The sequence below is a fragment of the Theropithecus gelada genome, chromosome 8, assembly GCF_003255815.1.
Source record: "Theropithecus gelada isolate Dixy chromosome 8, Tgel_1.0, whole genome shotgun sequence".
NCBI classification, from domain to species: Eukaryota; Metazoa; Chordata; class Mammalia; order Primates; family Cercopithecidae; genus Theropithecus; species Theropithecus gelada.
In genome coordinates, this window is record NC_037676.1 from 121,307,770 (window position 1) to 121,327,703 (window position 19,934).

At 36.7% G+C, this 19,934-nt stretch overlaps 1 protein-coding gene across 1 annotated transcript in view; it reads left to right on the forward strand.

The window, feature by feature from the left end:
- Nucleotides 1-13,000, forward strand: part of COLEC10 (collectin subfamily member 10) — a 38,197-nt gene extending 25,197 nt beyond the window's left edge. Inside the window, exons 4-6 of the mRNA XM_025394727.1 lie at nucleotides 9,024-9,077; nucleotides 10,461-10,556; nucleotides 12,462-13,000. Coding sequence (XP_025250512.1) covers nucleotides 9,024-9,077; nucleotides 10,461-10,556; nucleotides 12,462-12,853 — 542 coding nt within the window. The 3' untranslated portion in view covers nucleotides 12,854-13,000. The remainder of the gene's footprint in view (nucleotides 1-9,023; nucleotides 9,078-10,460; nucleotides 10,557-12,461) is intronic.
- Nucleotides 13,001-19,934: the final 6,934 nt, after the last annotated feature.

A 19,934-nucleotide genomic window follows, 5' to 3' on the forward strand; every position in this document is an offset into this window, starting at 1 on the left:
TTGAAATCCTTATAGCTGGGGAAGAGCCATGTGAGCTTCCCATGGTTCAGAAGTCCTGCCGCAGTGTGTGTCTGTGATGGTTTTACCATGAAGAGTCCTCACATGTTTCAGTCCTTCCCAAGACACAGATAAAAGCCACAGCAATGGGTTCACACGGTCATATACCTCGATAAAATTTGTGAAGGAAGACAGATTCACCTCAAATGATTAAAATAGTGCTCCTTAACATTTTTTAAAGTTACTACTCCCCTAACAAGGTTTTAAGACATATTTCTTTTCTAATTGCCCTTCCCCATGAATTTTTAATACCACCCATGGATGATATATTTATTTAGGTATTCTGTGTATGTTTGTGCTTTATATATTTTTAAAAGAGTACAATTCCATTTCCTAAAAACTAACTTGTGCATCTTTAAGTGATATTGCCCCATTGAAAAAGCACAGGTTAAGACTGCTCTCTCCTTCTGCTCCAGCTTCCCTCATCATCCTTCTTGTACTGGGCAGTTTTGGAGTGGATACAAGAATCTTCAGAGCTAGCTAAGAGGAGCTTGAGGGAGAAATGTTTAGTTTGGAGTTAATGAGATATCTTTACATAGTTTGATGTGACTTCCATTTATACTTATTGCTAGCAATTCCAATGTAGAAATAGATTCCAAGAATACTCCTACCACTTACTATGCAGCTCTATCCAAAGCCAGGATGCAAAGTGCTGAGCCAGAGGTCAGATCATCATATCAATGTGTCCTGGGGCATGCAGCCCACGAAATGTGCAGGTTGTGGAAAAGAAGCAATGGTTGAAATATACAGGGCCAGAGCTAGTCTGTGGAAAAAAAAGTTTCCAAATCTAACAGCTTATATATGAAAACTATAGAGTATATTCTCAAAATTGACAATATTATTAATTGACATATATTACCAATAACAAGTTGTAATGGTGAAAGAAAAATCTGACACTACTACTAATAAAGACAAAATTCAGACTTCTGCTATAGGCCATGACGGATTTGCCTGCCTTACATTAATCTTTCTGCTAAGTATGACTAGCTGGGTCCAGAAAAAAATTTAAATATATATTTGAAGGTATGACAATGCAACCAAAATGAATAGAACTTTAGGGGCCATGATCTGGAGGAGAAGGGAATCATACTAAGGCAAGTGATGCATTCTGCACTACCTTCCTTCCACGTCATTCACCAGTTCGTAAGTGGGGCAGCCCTAAGTGGCTAAAAGGCTTGAGCAGAAAGTTACTGAAACTGGATTCATATTCAAGGCCTGTCAAAGAGGAGTGGCCCAGGAAATGCCCCCATATTCCCAGTTAGAACTCCAGAAATACTACTTCAGAAAACACTTAATTAAACCTATACCTATTCATGTTTTTAAAAACTATTAGCAAATTAGAAATAGAAGGAAACATAATTTGTAAAGGAATACCAACAACAACAAAAATCTACTTAAAAATGATACTCCATAATAAAATACTGAACACTTATCTCCTGAGACTGGGAAGTAAATTAGCATAGCCCTCTATGAGCAATTCTAATCAACATTATGTGTGAGGTTCTAACCACAGCAAAAATGGAAGAAAAATAAAAATCATAATTGAAAATAAAGGAATTTGAGCATTATTATTTGTGGAGAACATGATTGTATACTTAGAAAGTACAAAAGCATCTATAGATAATCTATTTGTATTGATGCATTTTTTAGATGGCTTGACATACAAAAATCAATTTTGTTTCTACATAGAAACAATTTAAAAAGAGACATTTATAATAGTGTCAAAATAAGTAAATATGTAAAAATGAATCCAACAAAAGTTACAAGCCCTCCATAATAAACTCCACATAATGACAATGAAAGAAATTAAAGAATATCTAAGGTAATGAAGGTAAAACTATGTTAATGGGTTCAGAGACTCAATATTGTTGATATGCCAATTCTCTCCCAAATTGATCCATTGACTCAATACTACCTCAATCAAAATCCCAGAAGTGGGTCAGGCGTGATGGCTCATGCTTTTAATCCTATCACTTTTGGGGGCCGAGGCGGATGGATCACCTGAGGTCAGGAGTTTGAGACCAGCCTGGCCAACATGGTAAAACCCTGTCTCTACTAAAAATACAAAACTTAGCCTGGTGTGGTGGTGCATGCCTGTAATCCCAGCTACTTGGAAGGCTGAGGTGGGAGAATGGCTTGAACCTGGGAGGCAGAGGTTGCAGTGAGCCGAGATCCCCGCACTGCACTCCAGCTTGGGCAATAGAGTGAGACTCTATCTCAAAAATAAAAATAAAAATAAAAATAAAAAATCCCAGAAGTGTTCTTTTGGAATTGATAAACCAATTCAGAATGTATGTGTAAATGAAAATGACCAAGAATACCCAAGACAATCTTGAAAAAATGAAAAATAAAAACAAAGGTAGAAGACTTAAATTACTGAGTTTGAGTTTATACATTGATTAGGAAACTAAACCATTAGAATAGTGTAATTTCATGAAGAGACAGACAAATGAATTAATAGGAAGAGTCCAGAAACAGACTACCAAACTTGATTTATGCAAAGCTGACACTATTTTGTAATGGAAGTCACAAGCTAATCAATATATAGTACTGAGTTACTGGTTATTCATGTATAAAAATAATAATCTCGATCCCATACTTAACACTGTACCTAAAATCAATGGTTTATAGATCTAAGTTTGGTAGTAAACCCAAATCTGAGAGACCTAAATTTGAAAGGTAAAGCAATAATGCCTCTGGAAGTTAATATAGAGGTCTATATTTTTGATCCTATGGTAGCCAACACATTTTTAAACAGAATATGACAAAGACCATGTAAGAAAAACTAACAAATTGAAGCCTATCAAAATAAAGAACTTCTGGCCAGATGCAGTGGCTCATGCCTGTACTCCCAGCACTTTGGGAGGCCGAGGCAGTCAGGTCACCTGAGATTGGGAATTCGAGACCAGCCTAGCCAGCATGGCGAAACCCCATCTCTACTAAAAATGCAAAAATTAGCTGGCTATGGTGGCATATGCCTGTAATTCCAGCTACTTGGGAGCCTGAGGTGGGAGAATCACTTGAACCAGGGAGGTGGAGATTGCAGTGAGCAAAGATCACGCTGCTGCACTCCAGCCTGGGCAACAGAGTGAGACTCCATCTCAAAAACAAAATAAAATAAAGAGCTTATATTCATTAAAAGATACTTCTCAGAGAACAAAAAAGGAAACCACAAAGTTGGCTATGTGCTACCTTTGTATTCAATAAAGGGCTTATATGTAAAACATACAAAGATTATACAAATCAGTAAGAAAAATAACTGACAACCCAAAAGAATAAAAAAGGTCAAAAGAATAGTCACTTAACAAAAGAACATATTCAGATGATCAATAAATATATTAAAAAGTGTCAACCTCATTAGGGTGATGGAAATTTGACTAAACTATGATAGTACTGCATACTAACCAAAATGGCTAAAATAAAAATGACTGACAATATCTAGTGTTGACAAGGATGTGGAACAACTGAAACTCTCATATTTTGCTTCACCATACCATGGAAATAAATATACTATTTCAGTATGCAAAAAAATGAATGAAGATATGGACACAGTATTAGGGAAAATATTCTATACAGAAAAAACCTATATGCCAAATGGTTCTATTTATAGAAATTTCAACAACATGAAAAATTTATGGCTTGAAAACTTGTAACACAGTTCTAAGTCAGTATGGTGATCTTTAGAAAGGAGGGCTATAATAATCTGCAGATGACACAAAAGCGGCTGCTTGAGGATCTTGGTATTGGTTACATGGGTATTTTATTCTGTACAAAGTCATCAAGCTGAATCTTTGTGTTGGCAAATTTTCTTTGTGGTTTTTTTCAGTAAGCGAAGTTTAATAAAATAATTTTTGGTTAACTGTGCTAAGGGAAAGATTATTATCTGACTACATTATCCCTCTATCATCTCTTAAAAATGATATTAGAAATTTGTGGACAGATAAAGTAGCAATATGAATGCAGCCAAACATACATAACTAATAATTATGAATAAAAGCATTTTCAAGGCACAATAATTCATTTATTGATTAAAATATTATGATGTTTAGTGAATTTTGTAATGTGCCATTGGTCTACTTTTAAAATTTAGTGATTTGTTTTTATTTCTTATGATAGATATTCATTTTTACAACCACTTTTCCATTTTTAATTTTGTATCTTTTTTCAAAGAAGTCCCTTCAAATTGTATAAGCTTCAGATAAAATGCATCATGGATCTGTCCCTATCTGTATCAACTTCCTTAAACCAGTGGTTAAAAGAGACAGAAAGGTATAGCCGGAAAGTGGGATGTTGGACTTCAAAATTTTTGAGATGCAGCTATGCTAAATGTGATTAAGATCTCATCTATGTCTTGTATTGCCCTGTGGAGATAGCAGAAGTGGAGGGAGAGGGTAAGTCGCTGCCATGAATAAGTCCAGAATTGAAGAACTTCTTTTTTAATGGTCATTCTAGATTTTGCACTTCCCTGGATTTAGATGTGTAAGTCTTGATGGGATTCCATCTAGAAGAGTTAAAGCTAATGATCTTAAGCACAGTCTTAACCCTTGAATACAATAAGACTGCGTAACTTGGGAACATAGTAGATGACGAAGACAAGAAAGGCTCAAGAGTTTTTAGTATGACTAGCTGAGCCCCAAAGTGGATGAACGTCCAGAAATGTTGAAAAAGTAACAGTCTGGAAATGATAGGGTTAACTAACCTTATTTACTTCATGCTAATTCCTCCGGTAAGGCTCCGGTATATAGCACCTAATACATACCTTTGTCACTGTACTCACTGTCGTATCTGATTAGCTTCTCTGTTTCCCCTCATAGACTCTGAACTTCTTGGGAGAACAAATGAATGAAAAGTTCACTGGGTTTGTTTGTTTAAATAAAATAAGCTCTGTCAGGACCCTAGTATTTAACCACTTTATCTTAATGCCTATTATATATTATAGACACTTTCTCGATGTTTGTTGCATTAAGCATGAAAAACTGCCTAATAAAACTTATTACTTTTTACAGTTTGTCTCTCTTTACTACTCTGTATTCCTATAAGTACCACTTTTCCTTAATATCAATTTCCACCATTAGCTACTAAGATTTTCTTCTCCTCTAGAGATATGCCATCAAATTTGTGAGCATGTCCTGGAATTTTTTTTTTTTTTTTTTTTTTTTGAGACGGAGTCTCGCTCTGTCGCCCAGGCTGGAGTGCTGTGGCCGGGTCTCAGCTCACTGCAAGCTCCGCCTTCCGGGTTCCCGCCATTCTCCTGCCTCAGCCTCCCGAGTAGCTGGGACTACAGGCGCCCGCCACCTCGCCCAGCTAGTTTTTTGTATTTTTTTAGTAGAGACGGGGTTTCACCGTGTTAGCCAGGATGGTCTCGATCTCCTGACCTCGTGATCCGCCCGTCTCGGCCTCCCAAAGTGCTGGGATTACAGGCTTGAGCCCTGGAATTTTTTAAAACGGAGATACAATGATCCAGCTCGCTTGGATTACTTTCATTTTTAATCTGTACTTCGAAATTTATTGTCCTCATTTTTATGATTGCCTTTCTAAATTTTTTACTGACTCAGATTAATCTCAACTTTCTAGGCTGACCTTAACGTTGTCACTTGCATGGATAGGGTAGCTTTCTAGATGTCAATATTTCATTTTAGGAATAAGAAATAATAGTGATTTAGTATAGGTAAATTCCATCTCATAGCAAAATAAATGCTTTTATTTAAGGTCAATAATCCATTTACGCTGAAAGCATTATGATTTTTTTGTTTGTTTGTTTGAATGTGACCTCTAATTCTTCAACTTTCGGACAGTTATTACAGACATAGTCCCATTCATGGACCAAAATCAGTTTTTGTGGATGACTTTAAATCATAATTTGTTTTGGGGAAGTAGATATTCTAAGCTCAAATCTTCCATAAGCTGGCTAAGTACTTGGCATGCATTCCTTTACCATAACTCAGATTCAGGAAACCGAAGTTAACATTGGTTGAGCATTCTCTGTAAGTCAAGCCCAGTGCTGATCCCATTATAAGAAAACATTACTATATCTAATTTATTCTCCTTAATGATCTCATAATTTTAAGTGCTAATTATTTCTGCTTTTAAAATAAAGAAAAGAAAGCTTAGAGAAATTAAGTAACCTGTCCATGTGTAGCCGGTAAGTGGCAAAGCCAGGATTCAAACCCTGATTTTGGGGAGCTTTCGTGATCTTTCATTGCACCACACTGCTTTGGTGTTCCCATTTGTCATGAAATGAAAAGAATTCATGTCAAAATACTGAAAAGCAGTCACAGAGTTTACATCTTCTCAAAAAAAGCGGTCACATACCAATTCAAGAAACTGTTTTCTATATTATTAAGTTCTAGCTAAAGGCTACTGCTTCAGTGAAGTCTTCTCCACTCTGATTCACACCATCTTTTCTTTTTCTGAATTCCTGCCAGGCTTTTCATTTACTTCACTCTGTTAGTACATGATAGTGTCTCATCTCTTTGTTCTCTTATGCGTGTTTTGCTTTCCTTAAAAGCCCATCATTTGCCCAAGGCACTCGATTTATGCTTCTTTTATGTCCATTATAAAGCTTAGCCCAGAACTAGGATCATAGCATAACTGGAATCAACGTTCCATCTATGTTGAATTAAAAGGTATTCACATGCGAAGAAAAGATAATGTTTTAAAAAATCAAAACATTAAACCCATAGTCATACAATCTTTTAAGTGCATAATGTTTTTGATGGTGATGAGGACTGTTATTCTTTGCAAATTTTGATAACATTTTTCAAACAGCTTGCTTTTTTTCATTAAACCACTGGTTAACTCATTTGGAAGCACCATGAAAGGGGAGTCAGAAATGGTTGGGCAGGAATACGAGCACTGCCATTTAATGGCTAGATGTCCTTAAGCAAGTTATTTTGCCTCTCTGATCCTCAATTTCTTCAAGTTGTAGAATAAAGACAATGATAACACTTAGTTCATAGGATTTAATGTGATAATATGTATAAGGTATCCAGAATAGTACTTGATGATTGATGGGTACTTAGTAAAATGTATATTCCCTTTCTTCCATTAAGATCTCAAAATCTATTCTTACTTTTTCCAACTTACATATAAGAGAAATAAGGAATTTGCAGGATATAACTAAGGTGTGAGCAGGTTAATATTACTGAGTAGGGTGTTTGACATATGTTCATGCCCAACTATATCCTCTGCAGTATCTTGAACCTGACCTTGTGCCCACTTTCATTCAGTTGCTGAAGCTTTTCATAGCAAAGCTCAAATGCTAAGCTTTCCTTTACCCTTCCACTGGAAGCACTGTCTCTTCTGCCTTCCTCTCAGAGTATGTTATCTCTCTGTTCAATGTCTTTCTCACAACATGTATCATGTTCCATTGGTATAGATTTCACCATGTTCTCGTTTCTTCCAAGTACAAGTTCCAAGCCTTCCTCCTGCATGTGTAAATTGTATTCTGGCCTTCAAAGACCCCCACCTTCTGTTTGGAGAGCACACGAATGACTGGCATCAACTCTAAAGAAAAGGGTCCACATGGCTCAGTTTAGAAAGGCTCAGCAAATCCTTGGGGCCCCAGCAGGCATGCCTTCTTCTGAATGATAAGAGTAACTACGTAAGGAAAAGTACACATCAGACAATGATGAGAAAAGCCAATGGGTGTCCTCAGTGCACACAACATGGGGCACCCTACGGGTTTTAGAGTGGCTTTCACTTTTTCTCTGTTTCTGGTGAAGGATGAGGCTTGGCAGAACCTTAATACCAACTCCATTCCCTTTTGCATTGTCCCCTTGGGCCATATAACCAATTCTTTGACCACACCACATTCCTGTGAGGGTAAGCCCCATACACCTAGCCTAGGTGACCTTCATCCTGTATTCATCCCTCGTGAGTTCTTTCTTATTCTTTTTTTCCAGATCACTATTGAAGCATAAACTCTATTTTACTTCTGTCAGGGTCTTCCCTTTTGATTCTTAAGAATCTCAGCCAAACATTTTTTCCTGAAAATCAAAAGCTTTTGCTTTCAATTATTGCGTCTGATGTGGGCCTCAAGAGCTTATTTTGAAGTTGAAAAAAAATTAACGTGTTTTATTCTTTCTCTCTGCTTTAAAAATCCCGCTTCCCTGAGAATTATTTTGTGGTTACCTGCGAGTGAGAAAATGGTTACATATAAAGAAGTACAGAAAGGGAAAGTACCAAGGTTGCTATTTCAGTATAATATATTTGACATGACTTTGCATTATTAGTATTTGCATACATCACTTCACTTCTAAAAATTGTAAACTCCTTCAAGTCATAGGTTGAAGTCATGTCTCTGTATATCCTTTCAAAGTACCCAGTCTTTTGTTTTTCATAGAGTAAGTAAATAGTAAATATTTGTCTAATTAAATTGAAAAAGCACAATACATGTGTTTTTTGTTCTGTTTTGTTTTATTTTGGAAATCCAAGGGCAAAGCCCCTTAGAATAATTTGGGGCATAATAAGTACAAAGACACTGCAGTGTGCTAACAAATTGATCGAGATTCACAAAACAATGGTATTTTTAAAATTGAAAACATGCTGAGAATTGTATTAGCCTTGTTCAGAGGGCCACGTTATTAAAAAATTGTTAGTAGGATAGGTTACACAAATTCAAATGCTTCTCACAAACCCTGCTGGAATTCTATATTCAATCTAAATAAATTATGACTCGTTTAATTAGTTGTGCCTGTGTAGCCAATTGAAAATCACATTATGTATAAAAACCAAGAGATATTAGAGATATTAGTTGTAGATATTGCAAATAAAATTTAAAACTGCTTTGACTCTAGATGTGAATTCACTCCTTTCTCCCTCCTTACCTCCCTCCCTCCCTCCTTCCTTCCTTCTGTCCTCCTTCCTTTTCTTCCTTCCTTGTTTCCTTCCTTCCTTCCTTCCTTATTTCCTTTCTTCTTTTACTTTTATTTTATTTTATTTTGGTTGCTATTGTTTTTATTCAGGTGACAAAGGGGAAAAAGGTTTGCTTGGAATACCTGGAGAAAAAGGCAAAGCAGGTATGATATGTTCAATGTTCTCTTTGATTTCTAGCATCATTCCAAATTTATTCATCTCAAAAATAAATATATTTTAAATGAAAAGCAAGAGTTCTTTTAGTATGCTTAACCTTATTTTCCTCAGGCTAGAAGAAAGGGAAGAAGGGGACTTTCCTGTCTCCCTGCTGGGGACTTTCCAAGCCCTGGGGATGGGGATGATGGCACGTTTCATCCCTGCCATGCTTACTATGAGAAGAAAGCCCAGTCCATCAGGAAGCAGCCTAATTCTTCTGGGCCAAGAGGAAAAGCTGGCACTAGGCCCTGCCTCAGCATGCCATGCCTTGCCTTTCACTAGCATCTCAACCAAATACTGGCCATCAGAGTGCAGCAGCAGCCTGACCTGATACAGACAGGCCCCTGGTTACAGTACATGCTTTCCATGACCGGGAGATTATCTAGGGTTATTCTCCTGGAGCTTTATTCCCAGTGCTTTACACAGGGAAAGAAAGATTGGTAATTTCAATTGTTTTCTATTCACAGGGCTATGGTGAAGACAATTCTAAGAACTGTTTGACATTCTTCATATTTCATATGAATATGGATAAATAAGGCCATATTTATTCCTTTGGCTAATAAAATTATTTTTAATTTTCAAGCTACCAAAGAAAAAAAATTGAAATGTTTATGTACAACAGCCATTAAATAGAAAAAGGGAATCATTTGAATTTTACATGAGTTTCCTTGTAATTCCCTCTCTGTCACAGCAATATTTGCTGGTTGTTGAAAAGCTAGGTGAGCAAAGAAGAATGACAGACACATTAAAATCATAGTTAATCCACAAACTGGGCAACTGGCTTTTACAAACTTAAGTCGAATCTATTTATATGATTTAAACTTTGTCCTTGAAACATGCAAGCTGTATTTTAAATGGATAATTAGAATTAACATTTGATTTAATCATGAAAAGTTTCTTCTGTCTTGGAAAAACTGTCATCTAGTGAATAATGCAATAACACAAGAGAACACTGGCAGGAAATACGTTTCAAGAAAGTTATAAAAATTTTATTCTGAGATTGGGCAGACACATTCTGTGTTCAACAAAGAAAATGCCAAATGGTCCAAAATGTGTATGCAGTGATTTGTTGTATGTATTCTTCTTTTTAATAATCTAGTTTAGAATTGTCTTATAATTCATTCAAAATATTTACAGAGATATATTCTGAAATTCTATCAATAATGTAAATTGGAAACCTTATTTTAAATAAAAGGTTTAAAGTATAGCCATTCACAGATATGTAGAACCAGACTAGAAAACGATAGTGAATATTGGAAAGAGAGCAAATGTTCCTTTCCACTGGTCTGCATGTACTTCAACATGAATTCACAGTTTTTGTCATTTAAAAGGTACCGTCTGTGATTGTGGAAGATATCGGAAATTTGTTGGACAACTGGATATTAGTATTGCTCGGCTCAAGACATCTATGAAATTTGTCAAGAATGGTGAACATATTCTCTTTTGTGTTATGTATCTATTGATAAATCTCTGTCAACACTACAATTCCAATACTCTTAGGTGGAAATATCTTGGGTTGGACAAAGGGCTATTGAGATAGTGTCACCAGCTTAAGGGTCTTCCAAATTGTTAATTATCCACTAAGACTCCCCCAGGACACCTCAAGTCCACTACATATATTTATATGTATGTGCATTGCCTATGGGAAGAGAAAGACTTTCTTAGGTGAGGGAAATGGAGAAAAGAGCAGAGTGTGGCAAGCTATGCTGTAAGAATAAAAAGAGACAGTAAGAGTCAGAACTAGCATCTCAGAAAACAGAGGTAATAATAACAATAGCTGCTTTCTTGAGTGCATGGAATAGTGCACAACTACTAGCATTATCTCACTGAGTTCTCATAGTTGTTTATGTAGTATGTAGATACTATGATCGAACTAAAGCTTAGAGGAAGTACCTTGCCCATGACAGACCTAATGAGCAGTAGAGTAGGAATGTATTACAAGCTTCTCTGACTCCTCTATCCACAATACAAACATTATGTGTTTATCAGTTTTGCAACTTCCAATACTGGTCATTTTTGTTATCCCTTGTCCATTTTTTTAATAGTAGTTATCAGAAAAGCCCTTGAAGTGGAAAGGGCTTGTGTATTTTCTTCTGAAATAGTATTAATAAGGTAACTATTTTAATCACAGTTAAAATTGGTTTCTTTTACATATACTTTCATTTATTGTAATTCAGCTATATTTGTTGTACATTGTTGGAATCATATAGATGCTGTCTCATGTTCATCCTCATCTTATAACACTAGAGGCAAAGGAAATACTTGATATTAACTAACCATACTAATTATAACTCTAGTTATAATCTGTACTGAAGATTCTGTCTCTGATATGACTTAAACTGTCGTGAATAAGCCAGACCATACAGGGAGAACATAGAGCAATAGTTCTGAACATTTTAGTGGTCATAGATTTCTTTGTGAATTAAAGTTATGGATCCTAAAATGCGTATATAGAGGCCCCTGACACCCAAAACATACATGCCATATTATGAGTGAAGGATGATTCTCAGTCTCCAGTTCTGTCCTGAAGCTGACTCAGTAGCTCAGTCTTCCTCTTGTACCTGGGATGAAATATGGACAAACCCAATTCATATACATGTTCACAGCGCAGAATTTGGTCCAATGTGGACAAACATCTGTATTATTCCTACATCATTTGAATAAGCATTTACCATTCCTATAAGTATTCCAGGCACTGAAGCTAAAGAGTGTCAAAGACATGGTCATTGTCCTTAAGACATTCACAGATAAGTAGGAGAGAAATGCAGACAAACGATGAGACTAAAATGTGTTGAGTGCTAGAAGGAAGAAGTGAAAGGGGCAATAGAAACACAGAGAAGAGTGACTGCCATGTCTACACAAGGGCATTGGAAAGACTTCCTATAGGGGGATACATTTCCGCTGAGATCTAAAGGATAAGTAGAAGTTTGCCAGGTAGAAAAGACTTTCTGGGCATAAAAGGCATGGAAGTACAAGAGAGAAGGGTCTGCTTGTGTGGTCACAAGTAGAGCTAAAGCATCAACAATGTTGGGAAACATAGTATGAGATGGGCTGGCTGAAAGTTCACGTAACACGTCTTTGTCAACTTTGTGCTGGCCAGGTGTGTGAGAAGTTGAAGAGAAAAGGAAGGGAGAACAAACGGTAGATATTTGTTCTCTATTTGATAACTAGAGGTGGGGGTGATTAAATCTGTGACTACCTCATAATAGGACTTTGAAAAATAATTCTTGAATATTGAATAAATAAATGTAAATCTGGCAATATCATATAATTCTATTACCTTTTATCTTTTTGTGATACCTAATGATACTCCTTTTTTTCTCTCCCTGCAGTGATAGCAGGGATTAGGGAAACTGAAGAGAAATTCTACTACATCGTGCAGGAAGAGAAGAACTACAGGGAATCCCTAACCCACTGCAGGATTCGGGGTGGAATGCTAGCCATGCCCAAGGATGAAGCTGCCAACACACTCATAGCTGACTATGTTGCCAAGAGTGGCTTCTTTCGGGTGTTCATTGGCGTGAATGACCTTGAAAGGGAGGGACAGTACGTGTTCACAGACAACACTCCACTGCAGAACTATAGCAACTGGAATGAGGGGGAACCCAGCGACCCCTATGGTCATGAGGACTGTGTGGAGATGCTGAGCTCTGGCCGATGGAATGACACAGAGTGCCATCTTACCATGTACTTTGTCTGTGAGTTCATCAAGAAGAAAAAGTAACTTCCCTCATCCTACGTATTTGCTCTTTTCCTGTGACCATCATTACAGTTACTATTATCCATCCTTTTTTTTCCTAATTATACTACATTTGATCTGAGTCAACACAGCTAGGAAATGCTAAACTAAGGTATGGAGCCTCCATCATCATGCTCTTTTGTGATGATTTTCATATTTTCACACATGGTATGTTATTGACCCAGTAGCTCACCAGGTTACATGGGTCTTGAGAGAGAATTTTAATTACTAATTGTGCACAAGATGGATGGTTGTCTAGATGTCAAATGAGTTGTTCTCTTGGTATTTGCTCTACCATTTCTCCCTAGAGCACTCTGTGTCTATCCCAGTGGATAACTGCCCAGTTTATTGGTGATGATTAGGAAGGTTGTTGGTGATTAGGCTAACCTGCCCTGGCCCAAAGCCTGACATGTAGAAGGGCTTTCTGTGAGCAATAATAAGATCTTTGAATCCAAGATGCCCAGATCTTTTACCAGTCACACCCTATGGCTATGGCCATACTTGGAAGTTTTCCTTGTTGGCACAGATAGAGAAATGCTTTAACCCCAAACTTTTATATGGGGGACTTCTAGCTTTGTGTCTTGTTTCAGACTATGTGGAATGATGAATACTGTTTTTGTGCTTCTGATCTACCAATTTCACTAACATATAACAAGTAGGTGCTTTGGACCCCTTTCTGTAGGCCCACACCTTAATCTCAGGCCCCTATATAGTCACACTCTGATTTAAGAAAAATGGAACTCTTGAAATCAAAAGAAAAAAATGGGAAATTGTTCACAAACAATATTAGTTATAGTTCTCTTGCTAAATTACCCACTGCTATTAACTTAACTTCATTTTTATTTATCTTAGGTTTACCTGCCTCAATTTTATTTACCTTAGGCATGGGGAGTGAGGGAAGGAGTTTGTGAAGCCTTAAGAAAATTCTGGAAGCTTCAAAGTGCTACCAACATCATTTCCAGGCCCCATCGTCCTTGCCTCTAACATATCACTCATGGTGACATTTCATGGGAGGCCTTTTACTCTTCATAAATATATGTGCTAAAATCCTACTGGAGATGTCCCTTCTAATATTCTGAAATCACAGAAACGTGTGAGGTACAGAATTTGGAACATGCCTAGAACTCACATTTACTGAGCTGGTAAAATTCTACCTTGAACTGTAGATCAAACCTCAAAGCAGCTTTTACTAGGAATTTAAAAATAAACAGTTCAAAGATGCTGCAGATCATCACCCTATAAACTACTACTCCAGTTCTGGTTTGTGACATATGATTAGACTGTTTCAAATGCTGGCAAAATGGTTAATGAAATAAGAGAAACAGATCAACAACATATGTTCACCTTAAACCATCTGTTCATGATTTCACCCATGACTAACTGGTTATGAGATAGGATTTAATTAGGTTATTTCTGTGGGTTCAACAAGGGCCATAAACTCAGATCCTACAGGGGCCAGACAGATGACATATATAAATGAAGTGGAACAGGTGGGGACCCTAGTGCACTGAGCACAGCTTGCCCTTCCAAAGGAGCCAGCTGCTCCTCAGTGGCTGCTACTAGTGCTAGGAAGGACCCAATCTTGCTACATTTCAAGAGAAGTCAGAAAGCTGGGAGTTTGTAACATATGTTCATATTTTAAAATGTTGGCAACTAATTAATTTTTAAGACAAATTTTAAGTCATATGGGTTAAAAATTAAAATTAAAGATTAGAGGTCAAAAGTCTTCTAGCTAAAATTGTGATCATTTCATGTCTTCTGGAGGAAGGTTCAGAAGGTTCTAACCAAATAGAATGTCATTAGGATATGATGACATCAAAGTCAAGGTATCCCATTAATACCTTATTCAATTCAGCTTAATAGGAATTTGTTATATGTTTGACATTCATCAGGTTACTAGGTAAACTCTTTTGAGATGATAGCACATGATATTTAAAGGCAGAAAGCTTAAGGCAAATTACAAAGCAGGACATCATATCAAAGCCAGTTTCCTTGGATAGAAAGCCATCCCAGATTATGAGGAATGAAAATCTAAAAACACCTGTGGAAAAAAAACTCATATATAAGAAGAGAGGAAGGAAAGACATGCAGCAAATGTTGCCTCTGGGCAGCTTCATGTTAAGGATCCATGTTCTGATTTGTTCTAAGCTCCCAAAGTGTGAGTATTTATTGTGTGTACTGTAAGTGCTATTATTATTTACTGTGAATGTTATAATAGTTCTTTCAATGACTCATCTTTTCTGTGATGCTTCTAAGAGAAGATACCAGAACTTCAACAAATAAGGTATATCCTGAAACCTTGCCTGAAAGAAATTTTGAAGACGCCACAAACTTAATTAAAATTATTATGAAAACTCAAATTTGTGAAGCACTTTGTGCTTTAAAAAATGCCTTCACATATCATTTTTCATTTGATTCTGATAAACTCTGTGAAGGACGAAAAACAGTCATTTTTACTGCCACTTCCCAATGATAACACTGAGGTCCAAGGAAGCTAAGCAATTTACCAAAATCAGCTCACATATAAAAGAAATTAATGCCGTTAGCCTGCTGATTGAAATGGCCAATGCAATGTCTTCTCCAATTTCTGTGCATTGCTCATGTATTGAATGGAAATTCATCCACAATGGTCTTGTTATAGCAGGGCTCAAACAACTTATCTGTACTACATTCCAAAGTTAATGATGAGGATTAGTTAACAGAGATGCTGGATACAGCAACTTGCCTTACACATTTAGTGTTCACTGTTTTGTTTTTCAATTCACAAATGTCCACATAGGCATTAGTATTGAGGAGGTGACTTACGGCAGCCACAGTACAATTCTGCAGATAACTACAGATATAGGGCAATCAAAACAGATATATAAAAATCAATTCTGTTAATCTTTTCAAAATACCATCTCCTGGATTCCTGGACTTTTTGATGGGTTTTTCATGTCTCTATCTCCTTCAATTCTGCTCTGATGTTAGTTATTTCTTGTCTTCTGCTAGCTTTTGAATTTGCTTGCTCTTGCTTCTCTAGTTCTTTTAATTGTAATGTTAGGGTGTCGATTTTAGATCTTTCCTGCTTTCTCCTGTTGGCATTTAGTTCTATAAATTTCCCTCTCAACACTGCTTTAGCTGTGTCCTGGAGATTTTGGTACGTTGTGCCTTTCTTCTCATTGGTTTCAGAGAACTTATTTATTTCTGCCTCAATTTTGTTAGTCACCCAGTAGTCAGTTATTCAGGAGCAGGTTGTTCAGTTTCCATGTAGTTGTGCGGTTTTGAGTGACTTTCTTAATCCTGAGTTCTAACTTGATTGCACTGTGGTCTGAGAGACTGTTTGTTATGATTTCCATTATTTTGCATTTGCTGAGGAGTGTTTTACTTCCAATTATGTGGTCAATTTTAGAGTAAGTGCAATGTGGTGCTGAGAAGAATGTATATTCTGTTGATTTGGGGTGGAGAGTTCTGTAAATGTCTATTATATCCAATAACAAGTTCTGAAATTGAGGCAGTAATTAATAGCCTACCAACCAAAAAAATCCCAAGGCTAGACAGATTCATAGCCAAATTCTACCACAGGTACAAAGAGGAGCTGGTGCCATTCCTTCAGAAACTATTCCAAACAATAGAAAAAGAGGGACCCCTTCCTAACTCATTTTATGAAGCCAACATCATCCTGATACCAAAACCTGGCAGAGAAACAACAATAACAAAAATTTCAGGCCAATATCCTTAATGAACATTGATGTGAAAATCCTCAATACAATATTGGCAAACCAAATTCAGCAGCACATTAGAAAGCTTACCCACCATGATCAAGTCAGCATCATCCCTGGGATGCAAGGCTAGTTCAACATACACAAATCAATAAACATAATCCATCACATAAACAGAACAATAACAAAAACCACATGATTATCTCAACAGATGCAGAAAAGGCCTTTGATAAAATTCAACACCCTTTATGCTAAAAACTCTCAATAAACTATTTATTGACGGAATGTTTCTCAAAATAATAAAGCTGTTTATGAAAAACTCACAGCCAATATCATACTGAATAGGCAAAAGCTGGAACCATTCCCTTTGAAAATGGGCACAAGGATGCCCTTTCTCACCACTACTATTCAACATAGTATTGGAAGTTTGGGCCAGAGCAATCAAGCACAAGAAAGAAATAAAAGGCATTCAAATAGGTAGAGAGGATGTCAAATTGTCTCTGTTTGTGATGACGTAATTGTACATTTAGAAAACCCGATGGTCTCAACCCAAAATCTCCTTAAGCTGATAAGCAACTTCAGCAAAGTCTCAGGATACAAAATCAACGTGCAAAAATCACAAGCATTGCAATACACCAATAATAGACAGAGAGCCAACTCATGAGTGAACTTCCATTCACAATTGCTACAAAGAGAATAAAATACCTAGGAATCCAACTTACAGGGGATGTGAAGGACTTCTTCAAGCAGAACTACAAACCACTGCTCAAGGAAATCAGAGAGGACACAAACAAATGGAAAAACATTCCATGCTCGTGGATAGGAAGAATCAATATCGTGAAAGTGGCCATACTGCCCAAAGTAATTTATAGATTCAATGCTATTCCCATCAAGCTACCACTGACTTTCTTCACAGAATTGGAAAAAACTACTTTAAAGTTCATATGGAACCAAAAAATAGCCCGTATAACCAAGAAAATCCTAAGTAAAAAGGAAAAAACTGGAGGCATCACGCTACCTGAATTCAAACTATTCTACAAACCTCCAGTAACCAAAACGGCATGGTATTTGTACCAAAACAAATATATAGACTAATGGAACAGATCAAAGGCCTCAGAAATAATGCTACACATCTACAACCATCTGATCTTTGACAAACCTGACAGAAACAAGCAATGGGGAAAGGATTCCCTATTTTAAACATGGAGTTGGGAAAACTGGATAGCCATATGCAGAAAAATAAAATTGGACCCCTTCCTTACACCTTATACAAAAATTAACTCAAAATGGATTAAAGACTTTAATGTAAACCTAACACCATAAAAACCCTACAAGAAAACCTAGGCGATACCATTCAAGACATAGGCATGGGCAAAGACTTCATGACTAAAACACCAAAAGTAATGGCAACAAAAGCCAGAATTAACCAATGGGTTCTAATTAAACTAAAGAGCTTCTGCACAGCAAAAGAAACTATCATTAGAGTGGATAGGCAACCTACAGAATGGGAGAAAATTTTTGCAATCTACCCATCTGACAAAGGGCTAATACCCATAATCTACAAGGAACTTAAATTTACAAGAAAAAAAAGCCCCATCAATAAGTGGGTGAAGGATATGAACAGACACTTCTTAAAAGAAGACATTTATGTGGTCAACAGACATATGAAAAAAAGCTCATCATTACTGGTCATTAGAGAAACGCAAATCAAACCCACAATGAAATACCATCTCATGCCAGTTAGAATGGCAATCATTAAAAAGTCAGGAAACAACAGATGCTGGAGAGGATGAGGAGAAAGGAATGCTTTTACACTGTTGGTGGGACTGTAAACCAGTTCAACCATTGTGGAAGACAGTGTGGTGATTCCTCAAGGATTGAGAACCAGAAATACCATTTGACCCAGCAATCCCATTACTGGGTATATACCCAAAAGATTATAAATCATTCTACTATAAAGACACATGCAAATGTATGTTTATTGCAGCACTTTTCACAACAGCAAAGACTTGGAACCATCCCGAATGCCCATCAATGATAGACTGGATAAAGAAAATGTGGCACATATACACCTTGGAATACTATGCAGCCATAAAAAGGATGAGTTGTTGTCCTTTGCAGGAACATGGATGAAACTGGAAACCATCATTCTCAGCAAACACAGTAACAGAAAACCAAACACTGCATGATCTCACTCATAAGTGGGAGCTGAACAATGAGAACACATGGACATGGGGAGGGGAACATCACACACCAGGCCTCTCACTGGGGTGGGGGGCTAGGGCAGGGATAACATTAGGAGAAACACCTAATATAGATGACAGATAGATGGGTGCAGCAAACCACCATGGCACATGTATAAGTATGTAACAAACCTGCACATTCTCCACACGTGTCTCAGAACTTAAAGTATAATAAAGAAATCAAGATTTTCCCCTAGTAAAAATAAGCACATAATTATTTTCCTCGTAAAAGAATTCACTAGAGAAGTGAGTCACTGCTCAAACACAGTAGAAAGGTGTACACCCTTGTTCTAGAAAGATATAGCAAACGCTCATTGCACTTTGGACAACTCACCCACAAACACTGCTGGCATTTTAAACAATGCATTTCATCCTGCTTAGATCTGTGTTACCCAATTATGAGCAGCTCTAATTGTCCTTAATCAAACAATTTCCAGCTCTTTGGATTGCATACTTTGAGGCAACAAGGTACTTGTGGAATGGTAAAAGTAAACTAAACAGCGTCACTCACAGCATCAACATATTGAGACTAAATTTTCTCAGGTATTATCAATGATAGGAAAATGATGGTGTGATTCCTTCCAGGGTAGCACTGGTTTGACAGCATCAGGGAGTTATACCTGATGTAAATGACGAGTTGATGGGTGCAGCACACCAACAAGGCACAAGTATACATATGTAACAAACCTGCACGTTATGCACATGTACCCTACAACTTAAAGTATAATAATAATAAATAAATTTAAAAAAAATAAAAAATAAAAAAAAAAAAATAAAAAATAAAAAATAAAAAATAAAAAAAAAAAAAGAAAAAAAAAAAAAAAAAAAAAGAAATTAAAAATCTAGATCTGATATCACAACTGCCCAAAGGTCACATCAACTGTGCTTCTTACTAGTCATATTAGGAGAATATCTTAAGTGCTCTAAACCTTGTTTTTCTAACCTACATAGTTCTTCCCCACATAATATGATGAATAAAAGATGTAATGTAAGGAGGTATTTAATGGGGTACCAGCAAAATAAGGTATGAATGCAAAAAAACTAAGCCATTATGGCCAACTACATCTACTACCAGATTCATGTTGAAAAGAAAACGTATTTTAACATATATTAAAAATTAAC